This window comes from Oryctolagus cuniculus, chromosome 1 (genome assembly GCF_964237555.1).
Source record: "Oryctolagus cuniculus chromosome 1, mOryCun1.1, whole genome shotgun sequence".
NCBI classification, from domain to species: domain Eukaryota; kingdom Metazoa; phylum Chordata; class Mammalia; order Lagomorpha; family Leporidae; genus Oryctolagus; species Oryctolagus cuniculus.
The window spans coordinates 66,923,286-66,941,169 of record NC_091432.1 but is presented as its reverse complement, the minus strand read 5'-3'; the positions used below and the strand labels follow the sequence as shown (position 1 = coordinate 66,941,169).

At 43.8% G+C, this 17,884-nt stretch overlaps 1 protein-coding gene and 1 pseudogene across 7 annotated transcripts in view; one reads left to right on the top strand and one right to left on the bottom strand.

Moving 5' to 3' along the window:
• Window positions 1-17,884, bottom strand: part of UVRAG (UV radiation resistance associated) — a 324,263-nt gene that overhangs the window by 234,182 nt on the left and 72,197 nt on the right. For 6 of the 7 annotated variants that reach the window (XM_017344617.3, XM_051822278.2, XM_002708684.5 and 3 more), the window contains one exon: window positions 8,896-8,970. The exons of the other annotated variant lie outside the window; for it this stretch is intronic. In XM_017344617.3, the coding sequence (XP_017200106.2) occupies window positions 8,896-8,970 (75 nt within the window). The remainder of the gene's footprint in view (window positions 1-8,895; window positions 8,971-17,884) is intronic. 7 annotated transcript variants of the gene reach the window in all.
• Window positions 11,922-12,405, top strand: LOC100352559 (ubiquitin-conjugating enzyme E2 variant 2 pseudogene; annotated as a pseudogene).

Sequence of the window (17,884 nt, the reverse complement as noted above, 5' to 3'; positions counted from 1 at the left end):
CAGCAGGTGCATGGAATTTATTGACAGAAAAAAAATCATGAAATCATTTTTCAACTGGTGATATCTTCATCATCACTTGTTCAATCACCACTTTGCACTGCAGTTAAATACTTCAGAGTGTCACATTTGTATGCCAAATAAAATTTTACTGCATAAAATTAACAAGACTATATCACTCTTTAATAATGCCAACCAGAGATTACAGAACAAAGGACTAAATGCATTAAATAGTTTCCAAGCACACTCCTAAAAATGAGAATAAATTACTTACTCATTGTAGTTCATGAGTATAGTTAAAAGGTTTTCTAGGTTCCTAAAAGCTCAATAGAAATGAATAAAGCCTTAGAGAGAAGCAGATAAACAACAAAGAGAAAGTTCTCAGGGAAAGAAGAAGTAGTTGAAGCTTTTAGACCTATTGTGGCCAAAGACATTTGAAGAGAATGTGGACAAAGGGAGGATTAACATGAACATGCTCATTCCCCGCAAGGACAAGCTTCTGGGCACAGCTAATGAAAAGAACAAGACTGCCAAGGAACTGGTAAATATAAATTTTAGTCACTACTTTAAAAGTTGCTTTAACACATGCTTCACTACTGCCTCAAACGTATAACTTTTCCTCTTCTGTAGAAAGCACATGTTTGTAAATTTCAATCTTGTCAAAGTCTCATTGCTTTAATATGTTTAAATTGCTTATGAAACATTGCAAACATATGGATGATATCCATTTAATTACTGTAATTACAACTATCTTTAGACTCGTTGTTATGCCCATACTATATACTTCTGTTTCCTTTTCTGTCTCTTACCAAGTTGACAAACCTTTATAATCCTTTTCCCCTTGTTAATCAGAAATCTATATTCTCCGTTTCTAGTCTCAACTATCTCCAGCCTCCCAAACAAACCAGCACCCTCAGTGAGTGTTAACCCTGAACATACCCATGCCCACCCTGTTACTACTGTCCAGGGCAGTGCTTCTCTGCCCTCTGTGGGGAAGGACTAATTGTTTGGGTCTTTTTCCTTCAATCCATTGTGAACGGATAATTTGGTAAAATAGAATAAAATGTCATAATAATGCTAAACAGTTAAAAAAGTGTCAAAATTTTTATTCTTACTTTAGCACATGGCTCACCACAGAATGATGACAGCTCTTACACTAGCACTGGTCCACAGAACACACCTTGAATAACAATCATCTATTTAGTCTGCTTTACCTTAATACACACGTGCACGCACACACACACACACACACACACACAGTTACCAAATACTGATTTTTGTTTGTTAGCTTACAGTCAGTAGTTAAAACAATTCATTGATTTTTTTAAAAAAATTTGTTTATTTATTTGAAAGAATTACAGAAAGAGAGGGAGAGACAGAGAGAGCTATCTTCAACCCGCTGATTCACTCCCCAGATGTCCACAACAGCCAGGAGTGGACCGAGCTGAAGCCAGGAGCCAGGAGCTTTCTCCAGGTCTCCCATGTGGGTAACAAGGGCCCATGCACCTGGGTCATTTCCCAGGCCATTTTAGCAGGGAGCTGGATGAAAAGTGGAGAAGCTGGGACTCAAACTGGCACCCATATAGGATGGCAGCGTCACAGGCGGCAGCTTTACCCGCCGCTCCACATCAGTTCCCTGCTGTTTCAACCATGTTTATACCCCTTGCTGTTGTCTACCACCCTACATCCCTTGAGGATAACTTCTCTTTACATCATTCAATATGGGTTAAAGACTAGGGCTGGGAACCGTTCAGTCTGTGTGATTAAAACTGTCCCTCTTTCACCCTCCGTCTTGACTGAGAGCTCACAGCTCACAGAAACACCCACATTATATGCTAACGGTTAACAGTATTACATTTCTTTTGGCATCTACTGTGGACAATGAGAAGTCTGACAACAGTCTGGTTCATAGGTGTTATTTCCTTTTTCTCTCATAGCTTTTAAAAATTCCCTTTAAGGATGGTGGTTAAGATGCTGCTTGGGACACCCAGAGCCCGTACCAGAGTGTCTGGGTTCAAGTCCCCGCTCTCCTCCCAATTCCAGCTTCCTGCTAATGTGTCCCCTGGGAGGCAGCAGGGTGCTCAGCTCAAGTACTTGGATCTCTGTAACCCATGTGGAAGGCATGATTGAGTTTCAGACCCCTGATTGGGTCGCAGGCATTTGGAGAATGAAACAGAAGATGAGAAATCTCTCAATTTCTCAGTCTCTGTCCCCTCTCTCTGCCTTTAAATAAATAAAATATATTTAAAATTTAAACTAAAAAAGACATAAATTTCTGTTAAGATTCTCTTTCAACTTGAGCTTTTTTTCAATCTCCTTTTTCAACAGGGAGAGCCACCTAGTTTTTAATGCTCATTCTGCTCCCAAAGATGCCATCTTTTAGTCATGGCTGCCTCCTCTGGCAAGGGAGTCCAAAAGGCCCACAGCTGCTGCTTTTGCCCACTTCTTTGCACTTCTATTCCATTTCAGTTCCAGAGACATTTATTATCTTGTTTTTTGTTGTTGTTGTTGCTATTGTTGTTTTAGCAAGACATGCCTCATTAAATTTCTCAAATTTCATCATCACTTGTTAGGTGCAGAATGGAATCTCGAAGTATGCCCTTACATTGCCATACCCACTGAAAACCCTGTTTGTAGCCTTCTTAAAAATGGCACTTTTTCAAGGTTCAGCCTGTATGTCAGGTGTTCATTTGAATGCTGGTAAAGGAGCAAGATAAGCTACATTTATTAATTAATATAACTCATTCACTAAAGCATTAAAGAATAAAATGTACCACTTATTACAATCATGCATTAACTATCTGGTTTTGTGTCATAGCTCTGCCGCTGAGTAGCTGTGTAATCTTGGGAAAATCACTTAATTTCTCTGTGGCAGTTTCTTCTTCTATTAAGGGACAATTGTGAGGTTTAAATTAAGTAAAATATGTAAAAGAGGGTTGTTGTGGGGCAGTGGGTTAAGCTTCCACTTGGAAATGCTGGGTTTTTTTGGGAGAATTTTGTTAGAAAATCAAAATTTTTAAGAATTGCATTTTGAAAAGATTTACAGTCAGGGCCAGCATTGTGGTGCACTCTGGCCTGAGACACCGGCATCCCATACGGTTGCCGGTTCTAGTTCCGGCTGTTCCTCTTCCGATCTAGCTCTCTGCTGTGGCCTGGGAAAGCAGTGGAGGATGGTACAAGTCCTTGGGCCCCTGCACCCACGTGGGAGACCCGGAAAAGGCTCCAGGCTCCTGGCTCCTGGTTTCGGATCGGCGCAGCTCTGGCTGTTGCGGCCATCTGAGGAGTGAACCAGCAGATAGAAGACCTCTCTTTTTGTCTCTACCTCTCTCTATAACTGTCTTTCAAATAAATTTAAAAAAAAAATCTTAAAAAAAAAAGATTTACACAGATTCAACAGAGATGAAAGACGCAGAGTTTTTAAAAAAACATAAATTATCTTCAATAGGATTGTATAAACAAAATGTTGTTCATGGCTGCTTTGCTTATCACCAATTTAGGCAGAGTAAAACTTAAACCTCAAAGTGCAGTGTTAAATATTCTTAGCTTTATTTGCAAATCAGCATTCCCATGGGTCCAGTTTTGAGATGTCGAAATTCCAAGCATTAAGGAATGAATTCTAATTTTAGAATAGTAAGCTTAGTAGTGGCAACTTTATTTTCCTTAACAGTAGAAAATCTTGACAAACCAGTCTATCTTGGACATAAAGAAGACTATAAATTAGGCTATTTTTTAATACCTTCTTCTAGTGAAAATCAATCACTTAAGAAAAGAAAAGAAGGGGAAAAAAAGCTTTTCATGTTGTCAGATACTCCATGCCTGCTTCAAGTCTCAGCTACTCTGTGCTCTCCAGCTACTCTATGCTATACAGCTTCCTGCTAATGTGTCTGGGAGGTAAATGATGTTGGCCCTGATACCTGGGTTCCTGCCACCCACATGGGAGACCTAGATGGAGTTCTTGCCTCCTGGTTAGCCCTGGCTGTTGAGTGTATCTGCAGAATGACCCAGTGGATGGGAGATCTCTCTGTCACACTGCCCTTCAAATAAATAGATAAATTTTAAAAAATAAAAATGTAAAGAATTGAGGGCCAGGATTGTGGCATAGTGGATAAAGCCACTGCCTAAAACGCTGACATCCCATATGGGCACCAGTTCAAGTCCCAGCTGCTCCACTTCCAATCCAGCTCCCCACTAATGGCCTGGGAAAAGCAGAGGAAGATGGCCCAAGTATTTGGGCCCCTGCCACTCATATGGGAGACTTGGATGAAAATCCTGGCTCCTGGCTTCAGCCTAGGATAGCCCTGGCCATCGCAGCCATCTAGGGAGTGACTCAGCAGATGGAAAATTTGTCTCTCCTTCTCTTTCTGAAACTCTGACTTTAAAAATAAATAAATAAATCTTTAAAAAAAAAAAAAGTAAAGGATTTAGAACAGTGCTCAGCACAAAAGTGCTCAATAAATATTAGATATTCTTGTTAGAGGAAACACTTCAGTGTGCATTCCTACGTTTTCACATGGGAGAAAAACTTTCCACTACACTGCCAGGACACAAGGTCATGCAAGGAACATTTCCAGTTGCTCTGAGTCCTCCACTCCTCCCCAGCAACAGCAGCTGACTGCTCTGAGGACTGAGCTTAGCAGACGGATCGGAACGTGACTGGCTTAGCTCCTTCTCTGTTCCCTCCCACCAGGAGAAGCCCATCTAAAGCACACGGACAACCTCTGCTGTTGGCTTGGAGGATCAGACTTTGTTTCTACAAGAGGAAACCCTCAGTGTCACTTGCTTTGTTATTTTTAGGGGGAGATTCAACTCAGGAAAAACAACACAAAAGTCCTGTTGGTCATGGTCCAGCTGCTTAATTCACAGAGCATCAGCCACATTAACCACTTCTATCAGTAATAAAGCCAACATTGTGATCTCCATTTATTTAGCACTCTGAACTTATTCCAAACTCAAGAGAAGACAGGAATACTACTTACTGGCCTACTCAAAATCTCAACAACTATTAGTATTCAGCTACCGGTTTCTTGGGGGATTAAATACAATACCAGGGGCCGGTGCTGTGCCATAGTGGGTAAAGCTGTCACCTGCAGTGTCAGCATCCCATATGGGTGCCAGTTCCAGTACCAGCTGCTCCACTTATGATCCAGCTCTCTGCTATAGCCATAGGAAAGTAGTAGAAGATGGCCCAAGTCTTTGAGTCCGTGCACCCATGTAGGAGACCCAGAAGAAGCTCCTGGCTCCCAGCTTCAGACTGGCCCAGTTCCAGCCGTTGCAGCCATTTGGGGAGTGAACCAAGGATGGAAGACCACTCTCTCTCACTTGCTCTGCCTCTCCTTCTCTCTCTGTGTAACTGTGACTTTCAAATAAATAAATAAATCTTCAAAAATAAATAAATACAATACAATACCAGAGGTAAACTTCTTAAAATAATGTTTGATGTGCAGTAATAGATACTGGTTATCAGTATTGCTATTACTACATGCCAAAGTGAGTTACCAGTTACAGAAAGAACTTAATGCCTGCACAGTGTCCAGACAGCTAACCATGTAAATGGGACACTAAAAACAGCACCAGTAGCAGTCCCACTATTGTTTCATTAATCACAAACATACATTCATTCATTCATTCACTTATTTTTTAAAAGATTTATTTATTTGAAAGTCCGAGTTATAAAGAGAAGGAGAGGCAGAGAGAGAGGTCTTCCAACTGCTGGTTCAGTCCTCAAATGTCTGCAACAGCCAGGGCTGGGCCAAGCAAAATCTGAGTGCCTGGAACTCCATCTGGGTCACCCACAAGAATGGCAGAGAACCAATTATTTAGTTCATCACCTGCTGCTTCCTAAGTCGCCGATAGCAGGAAGCGGGAATCAAGAGCCAGAAATGGGACTCAACTTGGGCACTTCAATATGGGATCTGAGCATCCCGAATGGCATCCTAACCACTACACTGAAAAACCCTTTTAATAAGCAAATACCATATCCCAACAACTATGGTAGATATACCAGAATTCAATATTACAAGTGGAAATCTGTCAAAAAGCTTACAGATTTGAAAGGAAGAAAAACAAACCTAGATACAAATTGGCATATCTTATGTTAAAGCTATGCATTAGGATACTGATATATTTTAAAAACTCAGAAAATGAATTTTAAAATTAAAGGGTGCCAGCATGTGGTACAATGGGTTAAGCCACCACCTGTGACATCAGCATCCCTTATGGGAGCGGTTTGGGTCCCAGCTGCTCTACTTCTGATCCAGCTTCCTGCTAATGCACCTGGGAAAGCAGCAGGTGATGGCTCATGTACTTGAGGCTCTGCCACCCGCGTGGGAAACCCAGATGGAATATGAGGCTCTTGGTTTCAGCCTGGCCCAGCCCTCGCATTACAGCCATTTAGGGAATGAATCAGCAGATGGAAGATATCTCTCTTGCTATTTCTTTCCCTCTCTCTCTAACTCTGCCTTTCAAATAAATAAATAAATCATTTAAAAACAAATTAAATTAAAAATAATTTTAAGACTGTCAGAATTTGACCTGAGTTTTGAAGAAATCACCTAGAAAAATCTCTATTTTAGTAAATCCAAAGGGCAATTTTCAGTTCTAATCATATTTGACCACTCCCTCCCCTTAAAAAACAAACAAGACAAACAAAAACAAATCTTAAAAAACAAAACAACCCTCTTTTCTTTGGCCTCAGAGTCTGTAAGAAACCTCAGTCTTTTTTCCCTTTTCCTCTGACCACTCCTTCCCAGGCACCTTTCCAGTGCCTCCTTCTCTATCTGGCCTTTAAGAGTGGGAGGTGCTCAAGGCTTGCTTACTTGGCCCCTTTTTCCTCACTGCCTGCTTCTCATCTCTTATCTACACTCAGGATTTCCAGGGCTATCTGCCAATGGCCCCATATTTGCATCTCTGTGAACTCCAGGCTCTTAACATGCACACATGGATGTCTGAAAGGCAGGCATCTCCAACTCAGAGTGACACACTCTCAACTTACATGTGCCTCCACCAACTGCTCTCTCTCCCGTGTCCTGTGGCCTCCTTGGTGTCTGTTACCTTTACGCATCCAATTACTTCATCTGAGCCAGAAACCCGAAAGCCATCCTTGACATTTCTTTTTTTCTTATACCTTAAATTCAAACATCACCAAATCCTAATGATTTTATCTCCTAAAAGCTTATTCATCTAGCTTTTCTTGACTCTATCATAATGCTGTTTCACAGTATCAACATGTGCTACCTACTACAGTGCAGACCCTCCCAACTGTCTCCCCACACCTTTTCCGCCTCGTCTATACCCAGGCCTTACTTCGGCCAGAGTGGAATTACTAAAACACAACTCTGGTTAGAACACTGTGTGCTAAAGGTCGTGCAGTGCAGCCTCCTGTGCTTAGCGTCACATCCTTTTCCATGTGATACAGTCCCTGCCTACTTCTCCAGCTTCTCCTGGTGTCCTCTTCTCCCCCATCACTCTGACCCCCTTTAGTCCCTAAAACTCTCCATGTCCCCATCCGCCTCAGCCTTCCAACTTGTTACTCTCCTCTGCCTGGAAGCCCCATCCAGTCCTCACCCCTTCACACAGCTCACTTCTCTTCAGCATCTAAAAGCTAGGTCTGAGCTCAGGACCTTTCTTGAGCCCCTAGAACAGATGGGATCCTCACTACACGCTTCCGTAGCACCCACACACACACCATTTGTGTTTATGCATATATCTGCTGGACTACTTGATCAGCGTTCAGCCCTTCCATGCGCTCCATGACAGCAGGGGTATCTTCACTCGCTCACCACTGCATCCCCAGCACCTGCAGTCCAGGGGCGGACACACTGCAGCTATACTCAATAAAATGCTGTTGAATGAACAGGCAACTCCAGGCAACTGCATCTCAGATAACCAAGAATTACAACACAACATGATTACAAAGTGCAAATAATGCGTAGCTTTAGAAATTTTTAGGTAAAGTGTCTTAACAGAGTAGAAAGAACATAGACTTTAGAGGTAGGCGAACTGAAAACTCAGCTCAGCTACTCTCTAGATCCTATATGCTCATCCTTCACAGCCTGTTTCCTTCTATAAAATAGACACACTGGCTAGCATATCATGTAAGAAAGTACATGAATCACCTGGCATAGCACCACAGACAGCAGCAAATAGAGATTCCCAGCCCTCTCCTTTCTCTGGTCATCTTTACACAGACTATAAAGTAACTTGATTCATAGTTTTTTAAAATTTACTGAAAGGGGGCCAGCGCTGTGGCAGAACAGATAAAGCCACTGCCTGTAGTGCTGGCATCCCATATGGGCACTGGTTCGAGTCCCAGCTGCTCCACTTCTGATCCAGCTCTCAGATATGGCCTGGGAAAGCAGTAGAAGATGGCTCAAGTCCTCGGGCCCCTGCACCTGTATGGGAGAACCAGAAGAAGCTCGTGGCTCCTGGCTTCAGATTGGCGCAGTTCCAGCCATTGCAGCCAACTGGAGAGTGAACCAGCGGATGGAAGACCCCTTTCTCTCTGCCCCTCTTCTCTCTCTGTGTAACTCTTTCAGATAAATAAATAAATCTTTAAAAAAAAGTTACTGGAAGGTGTACAAGGCATCTGAAGTATTAAATAAAACTACATTGTATTTCATCAAAATTCACTATTCTTTCTTAACCCCAAAGAATTATGTCAAATAGAAACAGCTAGCTCAGGTTTTCCTTTAAGAAAATCAATATAATAGGATTTGGAAAAGATGAATCAGGGTGGTTCTGATGTCTTACAAAATACAAGCCACACAAAACAACATATTATAAATGATGCTTAAAACACGACTCTATTTACACAGAGCTTCTCAGGATTATATCTACTCTGAATTCCTGCAAGGTGCACTGTGCTAAACAAAACTCATAACATTAGGAAACTCCTCTTACCTTATGTTCAAATGGAGCACCATAGTAGCCATCATTCAGCCCAAAAATTATTTCATTTTGGTTGCGGGCATGAATCTAAGAGAGGAAGAAAATATACTATCAGTTCTAATCATTCTAATCACATTTTGATTTGATCAGAGAACAAGAGTTACTTCATTGCTGAAGAACAGGCTGGTTCCATCTTAAATTAGCAGAAAACAAATCTCTTATCAAAGACCAGGTGATAAACTGAGCACTTCCTGCATTAGTAAAAGGCCTCAAAACCCATCAGAAGACCTTCCAAGATGGCCAAACAGCGGTGACCCAATGTTCACCTCCTCCTACACACAGAAGAAGCAAAACAACAAATAAATGGCTACATCTTAAGGCAAGTTCCTGAAGAACACCAGAACTCGGGTAGGAGAATGACAGGGGGACTGGGATAGCAGCACAGAGAAAGGAACACAGCCACCCAGCTATCAGGACACAGCCCAGTGGCCCGGAGGAATCCACTACTGGGGTAGAGGAAGAAGGGTTAACAGGAGAGCCCCAGCAGAGCCCATCCGAATGATGGCCTTAGCAGGTGGTCCTGGCTGCAGGAGGAATCCACAGGCACCACAGACTAGAAGCCCAGTAGAAGAGCTGCCCAGACACCTCACAGTTGCCTTAATTCAGAGAAGGAATTCACATTCCATCTCCCACAGCGCTCAAAGCGCAGGCTGCTGCAGCGTGGAATCCTCTTAAGAAAGAAGTCACTGACAGCATCTAGATTTTTTTTTTTTTTTTTTTGACAGGCAGAGTGGACAGTGAGAGAGAGAGAGACGGAGAGAAAGGTCTTCCTTTGCCATTGGTTCACCCTCCGATGGTCACCCCAGCCGGCGCGCTGCAGCCGGTGCACCGCGCTGATCCGAAGGCAGGAGTCAGTTGCTTCTACCATGCGGGTGCAGGGCCCAAGCACCTGGGCCATCCTCCACTGCACTCCCCGGCCACAGCAGAGAGCTGGCCTGGAAGAGGAGCAACCGGGACAGAATCCGGCGCCCCGACCGGGACTAGAACCCCGTGTGCCGGCACCACAGGCGGAGGATTAGCATATTGAGCCGCGGCGCCAGTCGACAGCATCTATATTTCCAAGGACAGAACACCCGACACATCCCCATCCCTGGGGCCCCACAGATATTCTACCAACTTAAAAAACAACAACAACAACAACAACAACACCTATAACTTCATGAATCTAGCCAGATCCAGCAGAATACAACAAACCTGGCACCCTAGCTTGGGCAGCACTCTGCCCTTCAAGAGACAAGGGATGCAGAACAGCAAGGGGATCCTGTTCCTAGCACCCTAGAAGTAGGGGTGCTTGCCCCTCAGACCTGGGCTCACCCTCCCTCCCAACTCCTTCCCCGTGCCTAACCACCTGGGACATCACTCAAATGCTGCTGGAACTCATGCACACCAGGACTCCAGGTCAGAGAGCCTACGACCCCAGCTTAGTCTGCTCACCACTGCTCAGAACTGTGCACACTTTCCACACTGTGCTAAGGATGTACATATGCCTAGCCAGCTCACAGCACCCGCCCTGCTTTTGCTGCTTCCAGCCCTTCCAAGGACATTGGCTAAGGGTTCACCCCACCTATCCCAGCACCAGCTAGTGCTGCTGCTTCAGGTCCCCATACAGGATCTGCATGAAGCATCCATCTCAGCAGGCCATGAGACTACACACCCTCAAACAGACATCGGCTGGGGAACGGGGTGCTGCACACCATGCCGATCCTGGAACCATCACTGGTCCCACGGCTTCTTCCTTTGGCATGGACAGCATTTGGTGTATGTGTACCAGAGACTCAAGCAACCCCACTGAGTCCCAGGAGTGTCCCACACCTCCACTGCTGCTACCACCCACTACAGTGACAGAATATAAAAATAAAGCTGAAAGATTCCACAGCAGACTAGATCAGGCAGAAGATTATCTGAACTTGGAGATAGATCTTTTGAAATACCAGTCAGAGAGCAAGAGAGAGCAGAATGAGGTCAGTCTCCAAGATCTTTGGGACATTATTAAATGAATGCATATTTGCATAATGGGAATTCCTCACAGAAAAGAGAAAATCCAAAGCACAGAAAACCTAGTCATTGAAATAATAACTGGGAACTTCCTAATCTGAAGAAATGTACAGACTTCCACGCACAGAAGGCCTACAGGACTCCAAATAGACATGACCAAAAAGATCTTCCCCAAGACATGTAAGGTCAAATTCTCAAAATAACAATATTACAGGCTGGCGCCACAGCTCACTAGGCTAATCCTCCACCTGTGGCACCAGCATCCTGGGTTCTAGTCCTGTTTGGGGCGCCAGTCCTGTTCTGGTTCTCTTCTTTCAGTCCAGCTCTCTGCTGTGGCCTGGGAAGGCAGTGGAGGATGGCCCAAGTGCTTGGGCCCTGCACCTGCATGGGAGACCAGGAGGAAGCACCTGGCTCCTGGCTTCGGATCAGCATGGTGCGCCGGCCGTAGCAGCCATCTGGGGGGTGAACCAACGGAAGGAAGACCTTTCTCTCTCTCTCTCTCTCTCTCTCTCTCTCTCTCTCTCTCACTGTCTAACTCTGCCTGTCCAAAAAATAAAAAATAAAATAAAAAATAAAAAAATTCTAATATCTGTAAGAGAAAGGTACTAGCTTACTTTTAAGGAACTCCCATCAGATTTAAAAGCAGATTATCATCAGAAACCTTACAGGCCAGGAAGCAATGGAACAATATAGTTCAAATTATGAAAGAAAAGAATGTCAAAAAAAAAAGAGAATGTCAGAATTTGTTTTCTGAAAGAAAAGAATGTTATAAATACTTTGTCCAGTGAAGAAGGAATTCATCAGCAACAGACCAGCTTTAAAAAGATGCTTAAAAGTACCCTACATTCAGAAACAAAGAAAGCAACAACCACATCATGAATAGATATGAAAGTATAAGATCCGTAAGAAAAATAAAAAAGGATCTTTAAAAAAATAAAATATGAAAGAAAAAAATGACGGGACTAGTCGGGCTGCAGGAGAAGATGGCAGTCTCCACAGGAGTTAAAGTTCCTCGTAATTTCGCTTGTTGGAAGAACCTGAAGAAGGACAAAAAGGAGTAGGCGATGGTACGGTTAGCTGGGGCCTTGAAGATGATGAAGATATGACACTTACAAGGTGGAGAGGCATGATTATTGGGCCACCAAGGACAAATTATGAGAACAGATTATACAGCCTGAAAGCAGAATGTGGGCCTAAATATTCAGAAGCTCCTCCATCAGTGAGATTTGTAACAAAAATTAATATGAATGGGATAAAGAATTTCAGTGGAATGGTGGATGCACAGAGCATACCAGTATTAGCAAAAGGCAAAATTCATATAGCATTAAAGTTGTACTTCAAGAGCTAAGATGTCTAATGATGTCCAAAGAAGCTATGAAGCTTCCACAGCCACCAGAAGGACATACAACAATTAATTTTAATGGATCTCAACCTTGTCTTAAATCAACAACCTTCTACTCATATTAATGTCTTGATTAAATATCACAGTGCAAAATACCCACACATTCAGCAAAGAATTCCAGCTGGTATATGTGACCCGGACATTTACAATATATTTAATATATGTATACCCATTACGTTTTCAGGTAACGGGAGGAAAAATGCAGCACAATTTTTCTTTTTCCTGTTGAGGCACTGGCATTTAAACATAAACCTGGAGTGCTGTAGGTAGGATTGGGGTTTACAAGACACAAGCGTGGTAAGACGTGTGAGATGGCAGTGGAAACGTATGTTTCTGAAAAGTAAAAATCCCAAGAAGGACAAACAGAAATGGCATGCTTTATCCATCTTGCTTAGTGAAAGAGCTGCAGTGAAATTGATTAAAGTAGCAGGTACAATGAATATTGTCACAAATTGTGTTACATTTTAAAATAGTGTGGGTGCTGACTACTAGTAGTATAAAAATATGTTCAGGATTGTTTTGATACCTGTATTTATAATAAAAAAAAGTTGGGGGAGTCGATGAATTTCAGTTAAAAGCTGTTCCAGTGTGTTACATGTAACAGGCACGGTAAATATTTGTTTACATTCTTTGTTTAAGAAACACTGCATTTAAGTTCAAGTGAAGTCAACAAAAAAAGGAAATAGGTGTATGGATATGTGATTTTGAGATTAAAGTGAGTCATAAAATGTAAATAAAATGTGGAAAGCGTCCTCAGGGGAAAAAAAAGAAAAAAATGAAGGACTAAGCCATTACTTACCATTAGTAACCTTAAATGTAAATGGACTAAATTGCCCAATGGAAAGACAGAGACTGAGGGTGGCATTTGGCACAGTGATTAAGTCACTGCTTGGGATTCCCACACATTACAGGAGTGCCTGGTTTGAGACCTGGCTCCTCTGCTTCCAATCTAGCTTCTTGCTAGTGCACATCATGGGATGAAACAGATTGGGCTCCAGCACTGGGGTTCTTGCCACCCATGTGGGAAATTGGTTTTGAGTTCTGGGCTCCTGGCTTCTGCTGGCCCAGCTCTGGCTATTATGAGTATTTGGAAAGTGAACCAGTATATGGAAGATATCTCTGCGTGTGTGTCTCTCTGCCTTTCAAATAAAAATAAATAAAAAAATTTTTAAAGAAACTTTAAAAAAAATACAAAAAGGAGCCAGCACTGTGGCATATTGGGTAGAGCCACCATCTGCTGCACTGGCATCCCATATGGGTGCCAGTTTGAGTCCCGGCTGCTCCTCTTCCAATCCAGCTCTCTGCTATGGCCTGGGAAAGCAGTGGAAGATGGCCCAAGTCCTTGGGCCCCTGCACCTGTGTGGGAGACCCGGAGGAAGTTCCTGGCTCCTGGCTTCGGGTGGGCGCAGCTCTGGTCATTGTGGCCATTTCGGGAGTGAGCCGGCAGATGAAAGACCTCTCTCCCTCTGCCTCTTCTCTCTCTGTGTAACTCCAACTTTCAAATAAATAAATCTTTAAAAAAAATACAAAAAGAGTGGTGAAGTGAAGAGTTGTTTCTTTTGAAAACATAAACAAAATTGATAACCAAGAAAAAAAAAAGCAAAGACTCAATAAAATCAGAAATGGAAAAGGAGATACCATAACAGATACCACAAAAAAATGCAAAGGATCATTAGGGATTATTATGAACAAATATATGCCAACAAATTGGGAAATCAAGAAGAAAAGGATAAATTTCTAGATACATGTTCTCAGCAAAATTGAATCATGAACAGATTAATGACAAGTAATGAGACTGAATCAGTAATTAAAAATCTCCAAAGAAGGAAAAATGCAAGATCAGATGGTTCTGCTGCCAAATTCTAAGGAAGAATAAACACCATTTCTCCTCAAACTATAACCAAAGACTTGAAATGGAGAGAATCTCTCCAAATTCATTCTATGAGGCAACACGACCTTGATTCCAAAGTCATACAAAGATATAACAAAAAGAAGAAAATTATAGAACAATATCCCTGATGAATATAGATGTGTCGCTCCCCCTCTTCATGGAGGAACGACACAGGACCCTGCGCTGTTCTTTCATCTGCTCGGCCCTCCCCGGGTTTGCTGCTGGTTCTTCCCGGGTTGGCTACTGTCCCTTCCACCTCCGTGGAAGGGCAGTTCCCCCTGGCCACATTCCCCACTTCCGCAGGGAGCGGCACACTGCCGGCCGGCTTTCTCGGGGGCTGCACAGGTGTTCCCCTTAGATGTTCCCTTTAGATGTTCCTGGTGCATGCCGTCTCTCTCCTCCTTTATAGTCCTCCTCTGCCAATCCCAACTCGGCTGCCCACACGCCGAGTACGCTGCTCTCCTCCAATCAGGAGCAAGTCCTACAGTTTATTGGTTGAACTGGAGGCAGCTGTGCAGAAGCTGTTTACTTCTCTCCCAGCGCCATATTGTGGGAGAGCAGATGCATACAATAAGTCTTAATTCCAGTAACTCAGTCTAGTCCGGATTGCTACCCACAGATCCCCCTTTCTTTTTATTTTTGGCATTGATACGCGCCTATCTTCGGTGCCCCGTGGCACACACTCTGCTCCGCTTGCTAGAGTTGCCACAGGTTCTTACAAGTCCTATCAATCAGGCAAACCGAATCTGGGTCCTCTCTTCGCCATGTTGTGAGGTTTTTAGGCGCTGATGCGTGCCTGTGTTCAGTGCCCTGCAGCGCATGCTCTGCTCTGCCTGCAGGGGCTTACAAGCCCTAACAATCAGGCAAACCGAATCCAAGCTTTCTCATTGCCGTATTGTGGGGGAGACTTATTAGTGTTGGTTCGTGCCTATCTTCAGTGACCTGCAGCTCATACTCTGGTCGAGCTGCTTGCTGGTGCTTACCGCCTTAATCAGGCAGACCGAATCCAAGCCTCCTAATTGCTGTATTGTGGGGAGGCCTTACTGATGTTAATTCGTGCCTGTCTTCGGTGACCTGCGGCGCATAAGCTGCTAGCCGCCCGCAGGTGCTCATCGCCTCACTTAATCAGGCAGACCGAATCCAAGCCTTCTAATTGCAGTATTGTAGGGAGGCCTTTCTATTTCTCTATCTCCGGGCATTCCTATTTCTCCCATTTTACTTCTATCTTCCAGTATTCCTATTTCTCTCATTTTACTTCTAAACTTCTGTTTCTCTTATCCCTGCAGCTTCCCGGCGCCTCGCCCTGCCGGCAGCTTCACAGCTCCGCGCGGCTTCCCGGCGCCTCACCCCGCCAGCGGGCTCCGCCCCGAGGCTGCTTCTCAGCGCCTCGCCGGCTCTGAGCCGCTTCAGCCCGCGCCTCTCTCATCTGCGCGGCTCGGCTTTGCGCGCACACTCCGCGGTTACTCACTAGCCCTTTCGCGTCTGCACCACGGCCTCGCGCCAGCCCCGTTCCCTATCTATTCACGCCCCGTGCTCTCTCTGCACGCGGCGGCTTCCGCGAGTCACACAGCGTAGCTTGCGTCTCCACCACTAACATTCAATCCAAGTTCCCCGGGCTAGCCTGGCGAATTCAACCCAGCATACGTCTCCGCTCCACGGTTTGGCTTCCCGTCCTTTGCTCCCCGGGCTAATCAGACGGATCCCAATCTGGCTTACGTTTCAGCTTCTGGTTTCAACTTTTCGCCCCCTATTCCCGGGCTAACTTGAGAATCCCAAAGTGGCTTTCGTTTCCGCCTTGGCCTGCCCCCCGCGGCTTCAATTTCCCTAACATTTTTCTCTACCCGGTATGTTTCCCCAAGCTTTCTTCCAACAATACTCCTCCCTCATTTCTCCTGGCCTCTCCCCACAGTCCGCATCCGAGTCTGTTTGTTCTAGCTTTCACTTTCGCTTTCAACCTTAGAGATTTCTCCCAGCTTCCCCCCGTAGTCCGTATCCGAGTCTATGCCTAGGCTTTCAATAGCTTCTTCCGGCACCTTTATCGTCCGGCTTTTCCCTAGTCTGTTTGCTAGTCTCTTTCTCCGATATTTTCCACTTCTTCCCGTTTCTTCCCTCCTAAGTTTCCTATCCGTCCTAGGTTTCCTATCCGAGTCACGGCACCATTATGTCGCTCCCCCTCTTCGTGGAGGAACGACACAGGACCCTGCGCTGTTCTTTCATCTGCTCGGCCCTCCCCGGGTTTGCTGCTGGTTCTTCCCGGGTTGGCTACTGTCCCTTCCACCTCCGTGGAAGGGCAGTTCCCCCGGCCACATTCCCCACTTCCGCAGGGGAGCGGCACACCGCCGGCCGGCTTTCTCGGGGGCTGCACAGGTGTTCCCCTTAGATGTTCCCTTTAGATGTTCCTGGTGCATGCCGTCTCTCTCCTCCTTTATAGTCCTCCTCTGCCAATCCCAACTCGGCTGCCCACACGCCGAGTACGCTGCTCTCCTCCAATCAGGAGCAAGTCCTACAGTTTATTGGTTGAACTGGAGGCAGCTGGGTAGAAGCTGTTTACTCCTCTCCCAGCGCCATATTGTGGGAGAGCAGATGCATACAATAAGTCTTAATTCCAGTAACTCAGTCTAGTCCGGATTGCTCCCCACATAGATGCAAAAATTTTCAACAAAATACTAGCAAAGTGAATCAAATAACACATCAGAAAGATTATTCACTGTGATCAAATAGGATTTATCTGAGGTTTGCAGAAAGTTCAACAAATGCAAATCAAAAACATAATACATCACATCCACAGAATGAAAGATAAAAACAATACAGCTGCAGAAAAAAACATTTCAACAGATGCAGAAAAACATCTGATAAAATTCAACACCAATTCATGATTTAAAAAAAATCTTGAATAAATTAGGTATAGAAAAACATACCTCAACATAATAATGGCTATATATGACAAACCTACAGCCAACATTATACTGAATGGGGAAACAGACAGCTATTCCTCTAAGATCTGGAATCAGACTTAAATTGCTCTTATTCAGTATAGTACTGGAAGTTTAAGTCAAAATCTTTAGGCAAGAAAAATAAATAAATAAAAGGCATACAAATAGGAAAGGATGGAGTCAAATTATCACTATATACAGATGACATGATTCTAGAGAGACAGAACCTAAAGACCGTACCAAGAGATTATAAGAGCTCATAAACAAAATCAGGAAGGTTGTGGGACAGAAAATCAGCATGAAAAGATCAGTAGCATTTTCATACACCAGCAACAAACTTGCTGAGAAAGAAAGTCGAACACCAATTCCATTCAGAATAGCTGCCAGGAAAAGTATAAAACACCTTAGAAGAAATCTCACCAAGGATGTGAAAGACCTGTATAATGAAAATTAGAAAGCACTAAAGAAAGAAATGTGACAAGATACAAAAAAAGAACAGAACTCCTCATTTTCATAGATTAATATTAAAATGCTCATACCACCTAAAGTGACTTATAAATTCAACAAAACCCCAATCAAAATATCTATGACATTTTTCACAGAACCAGAAAAACAATCCGAAAATTCATATGCAAACACCAAAGACAGCTAAATATACAAAGCAATCTTGAAAAAGAGAACAAAGCTGGAAGCATCACAATGCCAGACTTCCAGACATAC